The following is a 12310-nucleotide window of genomic DNA, read 5'->3' as shown; positions in this document are numbered from 1 at the left end:
AGTTTATATTATATACTGCTACATTAAGTTACATACGCGATTGCGGTTTAGGATGTCAATTGGCTAACGTTGAGAACTTTTGATGACAAAGCAAAGTATTTATTTCACGAACAACAAACAAACATGCTGCAATTTTTATGTACATTAATAATACATGTCGGTTGATGTAAAGTTGAAAATGGAAAAAAAACTTGAACAGGATTGACTTGTATATTGCGTGTATTTGCATTTGCCTCCCCCCCCCCCCCCTCCCCCCTCCTCCCGCTCCTCGCCCCCGCTGACGGTAATTGCGTACAATCAATTAATGACGCTTTGCCATTTTTCTCTCCATCTTGCGCTGTTTTTTCTCGTCAATCTCCGGCTGCTCCTGAGGTGCGGCAAAAAACCACGGCGAGAGTATTTTTGTCCATAACATCCAGCCCCCCCGCAGCGGCGCCTGTTTAAGGGTATAATATGCAATAGGTAGAATGAAGTTAACAAAAGGCGGCAGTGTAAAAAAAAAACTAAAAAGGAAATGGAGAATGAATAACAAGTTCCAGAAGATCTCCAAAGTGATACTGACGTGAACTGGCGATTATTTTTACGATACTATTAGACCATAATTGTGACCTCCAAAGTAATTAAATCGATTAGCGATGTGAAGAAAAAAATTTAAAAAAAAAAACTGGACAATAACAGAGTACATCGGTTAGCGGGAATTGTAAAATTCTGAACTGGTAGTACTGGAACTAGTCAGCTCGCTGGTTATGAATTACAAATGAGAAACCAATAGATTTATTACGCGTATAAATGACGCCTACGTGCAGTGAGAAATCATATTGAAGTTAGTAACGGTACAGTGACGATTCATGCTGAAGACAAACCATTATGTCGCGATTTTAGAATCATCTGAGATTCGGTAAACCGTAATAAAACAAAACTGACTCGTATTTTGAAATCTTAGTTTCTTAAAGATCGCAGTAAAATTTTAAAAATAATGATGTTTCCCCCAATGTTTCGTTACGATAACGTTACTAACTTCAATCTCGTAGAGGAATTCGTGGCCGCTCATTTTGATAAAAAAAATAACGTCGCTGGTCGAGAGAAATGAAATATGCGAGGCTCGTACTTGTCGTATATTACAAAATGTATTCCAAATTTTCCTATCACACTCACCAATAGCCACAAAAACCAGAAGTAGTTTGAAATCAGAGACAGCACTTGTACACCGGACGTTAGGATGATCAGATCCTTAACGTGCCTGCGAATGACAATTTTTCGTCAAGTCGATATCGCAAATTCCTTCCATAATAATCTATTTGTTACCAGTATTGACCTACATTGACCTACATTGACCTACAGTAATTTACCAATATACATTCAAAGTGTTGCGGAATTCGAATGATTTGCTAAATGATGAAAATACTGCACATTCTTGGTATAAACAATACTATGAGTTAATAATAATTACATTCATACAACTCCCCCGAAATGCAATGGATTCTCAATTATGAGAAAAGGAAAGCTATAAAACCAAGAACGAATATTTTCAATTATACGTTTGTATCACAGAAAAGACTTGAATAATCAAATAATATAAAAACTGGGGAATCTCTAGCATAATAGATGTGCATAGAAAATGTGGTACACTCACTCAGCGATTCCGCCTTCCATATTCAAGTCAACTCCTGAATCAATGAGCTGGCCAGATTCAGCATACTTTGCACGGGCCATATATGCCATGAATTGATAACAAGCTACGTGTATCAATCCCGTTAATATTGTCAAAGTCTGAAATGATCAAAGTAGGAAGAGAAGAAGAAAAGAATTATATACCTTTGATTTACCTTCTCTTAAGAAGCTCTACCTTTTTAAAATTAGTCATTTGAAATTTTCATCAGTTGGGTGTTTAACTTAATAATACTTAAATATAATTCGATAGTGAAATAGGAAGTTGGATTGTATGTTTATTGAAAGTTTTTCAAATATAGTAGATCCCTGATTTAACGAAGCCCGCTTTATCCGAGTTTGCGATTATTCGAGTTCGTCTTGGAGTTGTGTAAACGCATTTTATCCGAATTCTAGTACCTATCATACAGCCAAGCGTGTCACGTGAAAATATAATGAATATTCGTTATGACTTGAAAATGTGCTTTGAATTTCCAAGATTCTCTGCGCTAGACCACTATAAACAATGTAACACAAAGTACCGAATAGCACTGCAAATAATGTGAAAATTAAATAAGCCTTTATATATCACAGAATCCGAATTTCTATGAAGTACACCAGCTACGTGTTGTAGGTACGCCAAGCACACGATATTATCAAATTAATAGGTAGATTAGTTGACTCGTTAGAATGTTTCATACAATAGTAAAAGTGGTGAATGCAAAGAAGACCATCATTGCTGTGAGGTAAATACCAGCTGCTCCAAATACCATGTTTCTGTAAAAACTGAGGGTCGATGCATTTTCTTCCAGTATTTGTTTGGCTCCTCTCGTCGCTACCTTAGTGCTTTTCGTGGGTGGCTAAAAGGAAAAACAGCGTTCCTTACCTTAGCAGCGTTAGAGTTATATTTTGAATTTCTATTAACAAGTTGATCAAAAGTTTGGACTGCCATAATTTAAAACAGGGATGTAAGATTGTGCCACTAGACTCTTATCCATTAATTCTTAAAAAGGTATATGGAGAAATTCGTATGCAATCACATAAATTTGTTGGTAATCTTGTGAGCGATGAATTTTTATTCGTTTAAAGATTATTCAAATTTACAGAAAAATAAGATCACAATGTAATTTCAAATAACAACTTAACTCACCGCCATAGTTTTATCTAGATACGAGTATGGTACTTATTTCACGGTTACGAAAAATGATGTCAAGGAAACAGTCGAGTTATCATGCATCCATATTGCACTTTAATGTCGCGAACGTCTCGTATGCGGAGAAATTTTAAGGTTAAGATCGAGATTAGATTCTCATATCAAGACGAGTCACACAAAAGCCAGTCTTCTTTTCACGTATGAACTATTATCTTCTCACAAGTACAAGTGCCAATGTAGTCTATTTAATGAACTTAAAAGAAGTGGATTATAGTTACGTCAATTTGAATTATTTATAAATGATGATGAGAATTCAAAACAGGTTAATGGAAATCATGGCAATATACAGAAGACCGTGATATACAGTCAAGTCAGTCATCGAGTCGAAAATAATGTAGAACCTGTACTCTCGATTTAGAATTAAAATGCGACTGCTGCGACAGCAGGTGACTCGCAAAGATTATTTTTTCGTTCGTCTTTTCTGCGGAATAGTTTACGTACGCAATTTATGAACACAAAGATAGTACGATTAACTTCCTTTCAGTCGTATGCGGATTAATAATATTATAATTTCGCGGTTCGTCGTAAAGTTCACACAATGTCCGACAATAAGAGGTTATCCCCTCCCCTGCCGTCACCTGGCGGTGTAAACGCTGGAGTTGTCTGTCATAAATTGCATCATTCATGACATAACAAATTTGGCAGACGCCTGTACGCACCTGCCTGCCCCTTCGGGTCAAGCTACATATCCAGAGTTTGATGACTTTGACCAGAGTCCGTCGTGGGCTTGATGACTCGGTAATACGACGGTAATACCAGTAGTAAATCGACTTGACTCGAACGAAATGTCGATAATTAGAATATTGTTCAAATGTTTGCTCAGTCCACGCTTGTACAAGATATACGACACCGGACCAATTGACGTGCGTAACGTGATTAATTTTTGCAATCGGCGCTAAGAGCCGGAAGATAATTAGGTTAGGTTATGAATAACTAACTATCAAAACATTTTTCCCACTTATTTACAGAAACTCTACGAGCCACGGAATCTCGAACGATGGGGCGATCAGATACTCACCTCCGTAAGTTCTCAGCATTGTATTATACAGAACTAGCCAGGCATTGCTGCAACACTGAATAACTCTACTTTGATCCTCCTTTTCTGGCAGTTTACTTTGATGTGGTCGTTCAGCCTCTATGCCATCCCGTTTGTAGCTACTTTTATGTACCGTCGCAGCTACCCCTTGGCTGACCAGATATGCTCATTGACAAAGGTCGCAGCTGGAGCAGGAGTAATTTTATTCGCCTCCCTGGTTGCTCGAGGTTACTCAAGAGCCACAAATCCAGTATACATTAAGTTTGTTCAAACTCTAAACAAAGCCAAGGCACGCTATGATTCCGAGTCTAAAAGACAACTGCTTCAGTACGATTTTGAATTTTGGGCATGGCCGGTTGACTTTGATTTTCCCAAGGAGATCAGGTGAGCAGTTACAGTTTATCGACGAACCAAAGCTACAACTCAGAAATTGTTCAGATTATTTTCACCGATTGAGATTACAATGTAACTATCCAAGCATCATTTCTTGTCTTATGATATACCTGTAATTTTCACAGAGACCGAGATCTAAAAAAAGCGCTACATAGAATGGATAGAAACGAAAGTGCTCGTAGGCAAGGAGAACTATTGATGGCCCTTCCATGTAGGCTCGTTTCCTATGTTGTAGCACATACCTTTGCGGTGAAGCTTATGTACCCGGGATGCATCTCAATTCTAAATTATGCCATGGGTAACTATGTACTTGTCAAGTAAATCGTCATACATTTATTTATAACAATGAATTTCCCTTCTCTTGACCTGATCAAATTTTTTCTTTGATCGAGCATCTACACTCTTGCAAGGAAGAGTTGATCTGATCAAAAGGGGTGGGACAAGATCGAAATTGGCTACCGTGGATGGAAATTACATTGACACGATGTTTGTTGATCAACGTAACAAGTGATTATTTTTCATTCCCTAAATTGATGTGCAATTCTGTTTTCTGTGTACAATTCATGTAAATCTCACTACCAAACTTTCAGGTCAACTCATGGCAATACTCTAGTTGTAGCATGCGAAGGAAATTGTGGATTTTATGAGATCGGAATCCTAGGTACGCCACTCAGCAAAGGCTACTCGGTACTAGGATGGAATCACCCTGGTTTTGGGGGTAGCACGGTATCTATCACAATATATGACACTTATAAACTACCCATCACCATGCGTAAAGATAAGATCGTGTTGCTATATTTCTCATTGTTTGGATCATAGCATTCCATAAGATACTGATTAGTTGATCAGGTAGAATTTGAAATGAACCTCAAGTACTTTGAACGCTTTTTCTAACAAAAGAAAAGTACTATCTACCTTATTCCTGATAATAAATAACGAAAGTTACGGTACAGGGCTTGCCATATCCGTCGCAAGAACAGAATGGAATCGATTGTGTGATGGGCTTTGCCATCCATCGTCTGGGATTCTTGGAAAGTCAGATAATACTGTATGGTTGGAGCATCGGAGGATACACAGCGACTTGGGCAGCAATGCACTATCCTTCTGTTTCCAGTGTGGTATTACACAAAAATTGAAAATCTCAATCTCTCATTAACTGAATTTTTTAGTTTCCAACTTTCAAACTGTTTGTAATTTTAATCGATGTGAAATTTTTTCAAGGTCCTTGACGCAACTTTTGACGATGTTTTGCCACTTGCAATTTCAAGAATGCCAAGACCACTTGAAAGACTTGTCCGTACTACAGTCAGGGAACATCTGAATTTAAATATTGCTGAACAACTAGTCAGGTTAATGTTTTAGAGATGTGCTCAAGGTTGAATCTATTTTCAATTATGCTCAGTTGAAGACCCCCACCTTGAATCTTCATTTTTCCCTGAAACTCGAGATAATATGCAAACCCTGATGCAAAATACCTTCAGAAATTGAATTATTTTTATGCGTCATTATTATCGTAGACGTATTTTTCAGATATCATGGTCCAGTGCTGTTGATAAGACGAACGGAGGATGAAATGGTGTGCGCAGTTACAGAAAGCTCAGAGAACAATTCTGGTACAGACAATGTAGATGAAAATAACGTCACGTGGAATCGTGGTAATCATTTATTGGCTAAGCTACTGGCACGTCGTTACCCGCACGTACTTCAAAGCACCCCAGAAGTATCACTACTTAGAAAATTTCTGTCTGTAGCAAGCCCACACGCGCGACGTAAGTGACATAAACATTGAAGCTTGAGACCTGTTCATCGCTTATCCTTGATTCATGAAATCTGACCTTGTTGTTTGTTCAATGCTTTTTACAGGATCTATCCTTGAGCAGGCAGGAGTTAACGATGAAGAATGTATTGCAATGATAAAGAATTATCTGACCGCACGGGGTAATGTCGTGACATATCCATCAGATCTTGGGGAAAGTTGTGAGCTTTCTGATAGGCTTAAGCTGACATTATTTCTAGTAAGTAAACATATAAACCATGAAATTATTGCACATGTATGGGAAAACTGATCACATCTCTGGCAAATAGAATCTATACGAGAAAACGATTCTTTCTAATTTCAGGCAACTAAATATATGAAAGATCAGCACTCGCAGCATTGTACGCCATTGGTCAAGGAGCTTTTTCACCCTGGATGGGACCCAGCAACACTCACCAAGTCAACTTAGCACGTCACAGACTAGAAGAATTTCCTCTATTGTGTATGGTTTTTGCATAAACAAATCTTTTAATTAATTTCCGATATTGCTAGCTGTTTACAACTCTATTTTCTTTATTTACAAAAATTGGTCGGTTATTTTCATATGCATATATTGCTTTCATCTAATAAATAGTGCGAACAGTATTCAAGATCGACAGTATAATTTTGTTAGAGAGAAGTAAGTGTTTGTATAGGAAGTTTTCAACTGTTTACTATGCTGCGCGCCAAGATCTCATGGAAGTTTTGTAGTATCTAGTGGTTCTATTTTGTTTGTGAAAGAGAAGGGTAACTGTTGTCGGATTCTTATGGTTATTTATGTATTTTTTAATTGGAATAAAGCGTTTTCATTATTTTTTCTATACGAAACAGTCGAATTTGATTGTGGTTGCAATTGTAATAAATAAAAAAAAAAACGATATTAAGTTTCCTGAATCAAGCATTTATTCTTGATAAATAAATATGATAAAACGTACAGCAGTTTCATCGTACCTTTAAAATTATAATGAAAATGCGAATAATTTACAGTATGCGTTATAATGACGTGGATTAGTGATAAAAAAAATAAAATAAAAAAAAACTGCGTTTTGATGCGTTACGACGTGTTAAGATTTATTACATAGATTGCAAAACTATCCGAAGTAAGAGGCACTTGATACAAACTATCTGTATGATTCAACATTTTTCTTTTAAATACCCGTAATGTATGTTTACATTAATCAATATCTACTTCTGTTCACTGCATTACCGAGTAGAGACGATAATTCAGGGCTGATAATTGTTGACATACAAACTTCGTGCGCAAGTGTGGGCGAATGTACATTCGATTGGTTCGCGTAATAGTGATGTGAACCATTTGGGGCAGTATTGTATTTTCTTTGCACGGCAGTATCATAATCAGGTGCCGGTCTATAAGATGGAAGTAAGGCACGAAGTGTATCCATATTGATAGATGATGCAGCGACAGGGAATGGCGACGAGGATATATCATTGCAGCTATTGAAATGTGCCTGACTTGTAGCTTTGGCTTCATTATCGATATTTACGTCTCTTATTTCATCTCTTACATCAATATTATCAGGATCCTAGAAAAAAATTTGCGTCTAAATAAAGCAATTGATCTAGATTTGAATATCAAATTGATTAAAATATATTCATGATACTCACTAGATGACTGTTACTCATTTTATTGACGAGATTAGACTCTTGGTGTTGCATGTAGAATGTATGCTGAGATATACATAATCGCCAAACATACTTCGCTGTTCGCGCATCACTAAAATGAAACTGCTTGGGTTCTTCATTTTCAGCTTGACATTCGATTTTGAATGTTTTTTTATGATTGATTACATTGCTAATATCTTTCCATCTGTAACATATTATACAGGTAGAACTGCGTTATGAGTTATGATTTTTTACAGAGAGTCCTAGTGATTGAGCATTGAAATAATGAAAAATTACTTGAATACCACAAACTGTACCTGTAAAATGATGTCAGCTGCACGTTAGAGTACCCAATGATGATTCCGTTCATTGAAATTCCAAGAAAGATTTCGTTATTTGCATCATCCTGCAAATGTTATATGGCTCCATTAGAATCCGTATATTATTATCCAGCTAGACGTCGTGTGACAGAAATGAGCCATCGACACAACACTCTAAGAACTCCGATAACTATTATAATAAATTTAGCTACAAAGTCACTTTTGACGGTTTGAATGGTATGTCGCAACTGTAGATTCTAGTTGTTCACCTTAGCAGCAAATGTTTCTCGGCCATAACCCTCCAGATGTACAGCAATAGACACATAAAGTTCTTCTGCGGCAGCTTGTGTAAGACCAGAAAGGTTCTTGTATCGAACAATGGCTGCTGAAAGTAATGAGTCTTGCCCGCTAGAATCAGCTTGTATAACGTTCTGATGATAAAAGAGGAAGGAAAAAAAGAAACAGCATGGATTCAGTAAATGCGGCGGATCTAAAGAAGGGAAATTTTTCATAGTTGCGTAACATGTATTTACAGATTGAGCATACTTTTGAAAATAGTATGCACTGCTGAAGGTACTCTGCGGTGTGTCGTTGAGGGTCGTAATTGCCAAATTCTGCCTGCATCGAATAGCTTGCCAAGGTGCTTGCCTCTCTAGAGTTACAGTGAATTCTACCATCGATAACATCCATTTTCAGTTGTAGATAATAGTGATACCTGGAATGTGATTAAATTTCTCAAGCATGCCCCAACACCCACTCCGATCATTTCACATCCAAGTTTAAACTAATAAATATTTGCCAATGAAACTGACTGTGCCAATTTCAGAGAGATGTAAAAACATTACTATTGGTTTCAGACTTGCCTCGTTATTTCATCCTGTATGAGCTGGACGTCGGTAATAAAATACATAACTCTAAGTCGCAAATTAAAGCTTCTAGCTTCCTTTTCAAGTTGCCGTTTAAGAGGTTTGTCCATCTGGACCCAGCGCGTTGCTGGCGATCCATGATGAGAGATATAGCTCAGTCCGAAGAATTCTGGCTGTCCAAGACCTAGCCTCTGCGCTACATTGGTCAGACATTCGTGGCCCAGGCTTTGTACATCCAAGGTACATTCTATTGATCCTGTGTCCAAAAGCTCGACACAAATTACATACTGATTCTTAGATATAACATTGTACTGTCGACTTTTTTTTAGATGAAATTTGAACGGCATTTTTCTTTGCGTGATGAGTAGCTAGGGTCAAAGAAAAATTACAAAATAGTTTCAACCATGAATATTGAGCCCCTCGAGTACGTATTTTGGGAACTCTCAGATTTCACTTGATTTTTGGAATCTATTGTAATCTGAATGGGTTATAGTTAAGTTAGGTTAGGTTAAGTCAGGTTGATAATGATGTTCAAGGGTAAAATCTTGCTCGCGTAAAACTGCGAATATTTAGAGGCAGAAGCTTACCCTTGGGCGCAACGAAGTTTTTTTGCTAGCTGGTCCGAGAACTTTGATAATGTTGACCGTGGAACCGTGGATACGTGACGAGTGTATCTCTCTCTTCTGTCATATGTCAGAGGTGTAAGTAATTGAGGTGAGGGTGTTTGGTGTCTGTTGTCATTTGTCACTGAATATTTAGCTCACTACATGTTTGTACACGAAACAAAAACCTTATTCAATCCTTATCTGATAAAATACACGTTCATCATCAACGTCAAAAACACTGGCCAAGGACAGTAACAGCTGCCATATTGAAGATGCTGAGTAGTATAGCGCAACAATCTTGCCACATTATTTTGTTCCAGTCTTATTTATACATATATTTTATTTTTCACCAGTAAAATTTTTGTTTCGTAGACAATTTACTCAACCACCTTTTCGGTTAATTAGGTGCTCAGAAAGTTCCAAAACAGAACTCGAATATTCGTAGCATCAGCCAAATCAGCCTCTGCAAAAATATAAAAAATATTTCACAGTTTTTTTTAGCTGTTTATCTTTTCAACACGAGGCCTGAAGCACTCGTAACTGGTCAGAATTGCTTTCTCTTGGAAACGACACTGATCAAATTATTAGTTGTAGCGTTTTCCAAGAAATGAAGCACAGAAAAACCGACGAATATCCACAGGACCCGCAGCGAGAACAAATCATCACTGGCCCAGTCAAAGTTGCCTACAATTAGGCGGTTGAATTAGGATCATCGAATGCGCGATTGCAGGCTGTTTATGTGACAATTCGCGTGTAAATTCTTTTGACTCGAGACAAGAATCAGCTTTAGTTGCGAATTCACGCTCTTGCGGTAAAATCACATGATCGATGCAGTGCAATACTGTCGATCGCGTCAAAAATCACGCGCGCACTAAAATGCCAAGCAGGCCAAATGTTTAACCGCGATATTTTTTCGTTTCTTTTTCCTCTAATTGTAAGACCATCAATCACAGCAACTTGTTTAATAATTTGCATTCGTTTTTTCACAGAAAATTACGTTCGTCTACGGCGTACGGATGCATGGATATTAGGGACTTTTCAAATTGGTAACTGTATTTGAGGGTAACTATATTTAAAATATAAAAATTATAGCGATTTTGACCTGCTGATTGCGGGGATTTTTTACCAGCAATCTCATTTCTTGTAATAATCATCTTATGCCGATATATCGTGCGCATATATTGATTCTTCCATTTAGAAAAAAGTGACACAGTGATTTTTGTAGACTACAGAGACTACACAAATTTTCTTGTGATAACAAAAGACCCCCTGCTTTAAATAAGCTAAAATCTGACTATACATACGACTACATAAAAATTACAAGACTACTGCTATTATACGAAAAAAATGGAATCACATGTTATCATCGGTAATCATAAGGATAGATTTTCACGTGCAAAATTAAGATGCCTTTTCACACGTTTATTACCGCATAGTCCATACTGAAGATATTGCGGTGTGTCCAGGGCCTTTCTTCTGAACAGTAAATAATAATACAAAAGATATCTATACTTGATTCATTTCAATGCCATACACGTATTACGATTCTAGAATAATGAGAATGAATTAGATTATTTTCTTTTATCTCGAACAGCTGTTTATAGAACTTATAACCAAGCTCTATGGAATATGTTGCGAGCAACGGATCAAGAGTTACAGCCGAAAAACGTAAGATTTCCTTCCAGAAGAATTACCTCTGCTCTTCATCTTACGCTCGTTGTGATGCCTCTTTCCCATTCCTCAGGGTCCGATTAGTGGTAAAACAGTCCTGCAAAATGATTTTGAGACGAAAAATTTCCGAACTCATAAAATTTAAAAAAAAGCAAGGTTTTTTGATTTTGGATTTGTTTGATTAAAATTTTACTGATTATGAAAAATAGGTAAATTAATTATTTGATGCACTACATCGACGTAATTTTTCGAGAGGAATCGATTGGGCGGAGTCCGAATACGCCATCACGCAGCTACTTTATCTCGCTTCTTCATGTTGCCCATTCTTTCACAATCCCAGACTGCTAAATTATTCGATTAAAAATGTAATTGAGATCCATTAGCCTAACTACGTCGGTTTCGACTAGCGGCATTTTCCTTTGCGTCGGTTCACATTTTGCTGGCGCTGCCGCGTGAATTTGACGCCCGTGAAAATCCAGCCCAAGACATTCTTGCTGGCGTGATTTTCAAATTTCACATAATTAGAAGCAGTTTTAAAGACTTCATGATTATCAAAAATGATTGTTAGATTGCGGACGTTTTCGCAGTATTACAATGATTAGAAAATAACTACAATAAAGGGTGACGCAATGACTGCTTTAGGAGCCGACTCCACGATTCTATCGTTATCGAAAGTCCGCGAAAGTTTCTGAGTATTTCTACGGGAATTCCCGGATGAAACCATTTCTCGGGATTGAGTCGATTTGCATTTACACGGTAGTTCAATAGGTGATGAGATTTATAACAAAACGTGGTTTAATTTTCATTAGAATTACACGTCCATTTACAATATGTCTAGATATAGGTATATGTTTTTGTCATCACTTTTATCGATATTCAATATGTAACTTAATGATAGTAATTGTTATAGTATAGTAATATTTCGATTATTACACACCTGTAATATATTGGTACATAAAGTTCTTTTTTCATTATACACGCATATATGCCTGTCACAATCCACCTGACTCTATTTTCAAAGTTATAGGTAAATGTAGGGGTAAAAAAAAAAAATATAAAAAAAATTAATAACATAATAGTCAGGGTACCGTCGACACTGGTTCCAACTGTATTCTACTTTAATAATCGCAAGGTATATTTA

The 12310-nt window shown here is 37.0% G+C and overlaps 4 protein-coding genes and 1 long non-coding RNA gene across 11 annotated transcripts in view; 2 read left to right on the top strand and 3 right to left on the bottom strand.

Annotated features, from left to right (window-relative positions):
- Positions 1–77: 77 nt before the first annotated feature.
- Positions 78–3194, bottom strand: LOC124176112 (transmembrane protein 208). The gene is made up of 5 exons (XM_046556970.1): positions 2798–3194; positions 2349–2507; positions 1634–1770; positions 1156–1240; positions 78–436 (listed from the first exon to the last, which is right to left on the bottom strand). The coding sequence occupies exons 1-5, from the start codon at positions 2801–2803 to the stop codon at positions 302–304; spliced, it is 522 nt and encodes a 173-aa protein (XP_046412926.1). The 5' UTR covers positions 2804–3194; the 3' UTR covers positions 78–301.
- A 246-nt stretch (positions 3195–3440) lies between these two features.
- LOC124176107 (phosphatidylserine lipase ABHD16A) lies at positions 3441–6971 on the top strand. The gene is made up of 11 exons (XM_046556961.1): positions 3441–3723; positions 3829–3882; positions 3970–4280; positions 4415–4587; positions 4682–4796; positions 4880–5015; positions 5243–5407; positions 5511–5638; positions 5820–6058; positions 6153–6304; positions 6410–6971. Exons 1-11 carry the CDS (start codon positions 3646–3648, stop codon positions 6512–6514), a joined length of 1656 nt encoding a protein of 551 aa, XP_046412917.1. The 5' UTR covers positions 3441–3645; the 3' UTR covers positions 6515–6971.
- LOC124176109 (tyrosine-protein phosphatase non-receptor type 14) lies at positions 6484–10178 on the bottom strand. 6 transcript variants are annotated; one of them, XM_046556964.1, is made up of 8 exons: positions 10127–10178; positions 9481–9961; positions 8891–9261; positions 8574–8742; positions 8297–8458; positions 8025–8113; positions 7711–7936; positions 6484–7628 (listed from the first exon to the last, which is right to left on the bottom strand). In XM_046556964.1, the coding sequence occupies exons 3-8, from the start codon at positions 9238–9240 to the stop codon at positions 7263–7265; spliced, it is 1362 nt and encodes a 453-aa protein (XP_046412920.1). In that variant the 5' UTR covers positions 9241–9261; positions 9481–9961; positions 10127–10178; the 3' UTR covers positions 6484–7262. The 6 variants fall into 6 exon arrangements, with proteins under 6 accessions (XP_046412920.1, XP_046412921.1, XP_046412919.1 ...); XM_046556965.1 differs by having other exon boundaries at positions 10115–10136; XM_046556963.1 differs by lacking the exon at positions 10127–10178 and having other exon boundaries at positions 9481–10126.
- LOC124176113 lies at positions 10131–11809 on the top strand. The gene is made up of 3 exons (XR_006869302.1): positions 10131–10237; positions 10488–10560; positions 11093–11809. It is a non-coding gene; the product is annotated as an uncharacterized LOC124176113 (long non-coding RNA).
- Positions 11810–11941: 132 nt separating this feature from the next.
- The window catches only part of LOC124176099 (PHD finger protein rhinoceros-like), a 10813-nt gene continuing 10444 nt past the window's right edge, over positions 11942–12310 (bottom strand). For both annotated transcript variants that reach the window (XM_046556945.1, XM_046556946.1), the window contains one exon: positions 11942–12310. This exon is cut by the window's right edge and continues 4876 nt beyond it. The gene's annotated coding sequence lies outside the window, so the exon portion shown is untranslated.

This window comes from Neodiprion fabricii, chromosome 2 (assembly GCF_021155785.1).
Source record: "Neodiprion fabricii isolate iyNeoFabr1 chromosome 2, iyNeoFabr1.1, whole genome shotgun sequence".
Classification (NCBI taxonomy): Eukaryota; Metazoa; Arthropoda; class Insecta; order Hymenoptera; family Diprionidae; genus Neodiprion; species Neodiprion fabricii.
Note: the sequence above shows the minus strand (reverse complement) of the source record. Positions and strands in the feature narration are given on the sequence as shown.

Bases quoted from the DNA above. Each gene is read 5' to 3' on its own strand.
- LOC124176112 (XM_046556970.1), bottom strand. The intron at 1,771-2,348 runs GTATGAAACATT...TGATCATTTCAG, and splicing joins CATTCACCACTTTTACTATT to ACTTTGACAATATTAACGGG. The intron at 1,241-1,633 runs GTGAGTGTACCA...TGTCATTCGCAG, and splicing joins ATGGAAGGCGGAATCGCTGA to GCACGTTAAGGATCTGATCA.
- LOC124176107 (XM_046556961.1), top strand. From the start codon at position 3,646: ATGTCGATAATTAGAATATTGTTCAAATGTTTGCTCAGTCCACGCTTG. The intron at 5,639-5,819 runs GTTAATGTTTTA...CGTATTTTTCAG, and splicing joins ATTGCTGAACAACTAGTCAG to ATATCATGGTCCAGTGCTGT. The intron at 6,305-6,409 runs GTAAGTAAACAT...TTCTAATTTCAG, and splicing joins TTAAGCTGACATTATTTCTA to GCAACTAAATATATGAAAGA.
- LOC124176109 (XM_046556964.1), bottom strand. From the start codon at position 9,240: ATGCCGTTCAAATTTCATCTAAAAAAAAGTCGACAGTACAATGTTATA. The intron at 8,459-8,573 runs GTATGCTCAATC...TTTTATCATCAG, and splicing joins AGTGCATACTATTTTCAAAA to AACGTTATACAAGCTGATTC. The intron at 7,629-7,710 runs GTGAGTATCATG...ATTTTTTTCTAG, and splicing joins AAATGAGTAACAGTCATCTA to GATCCTGATAATATTGATGT.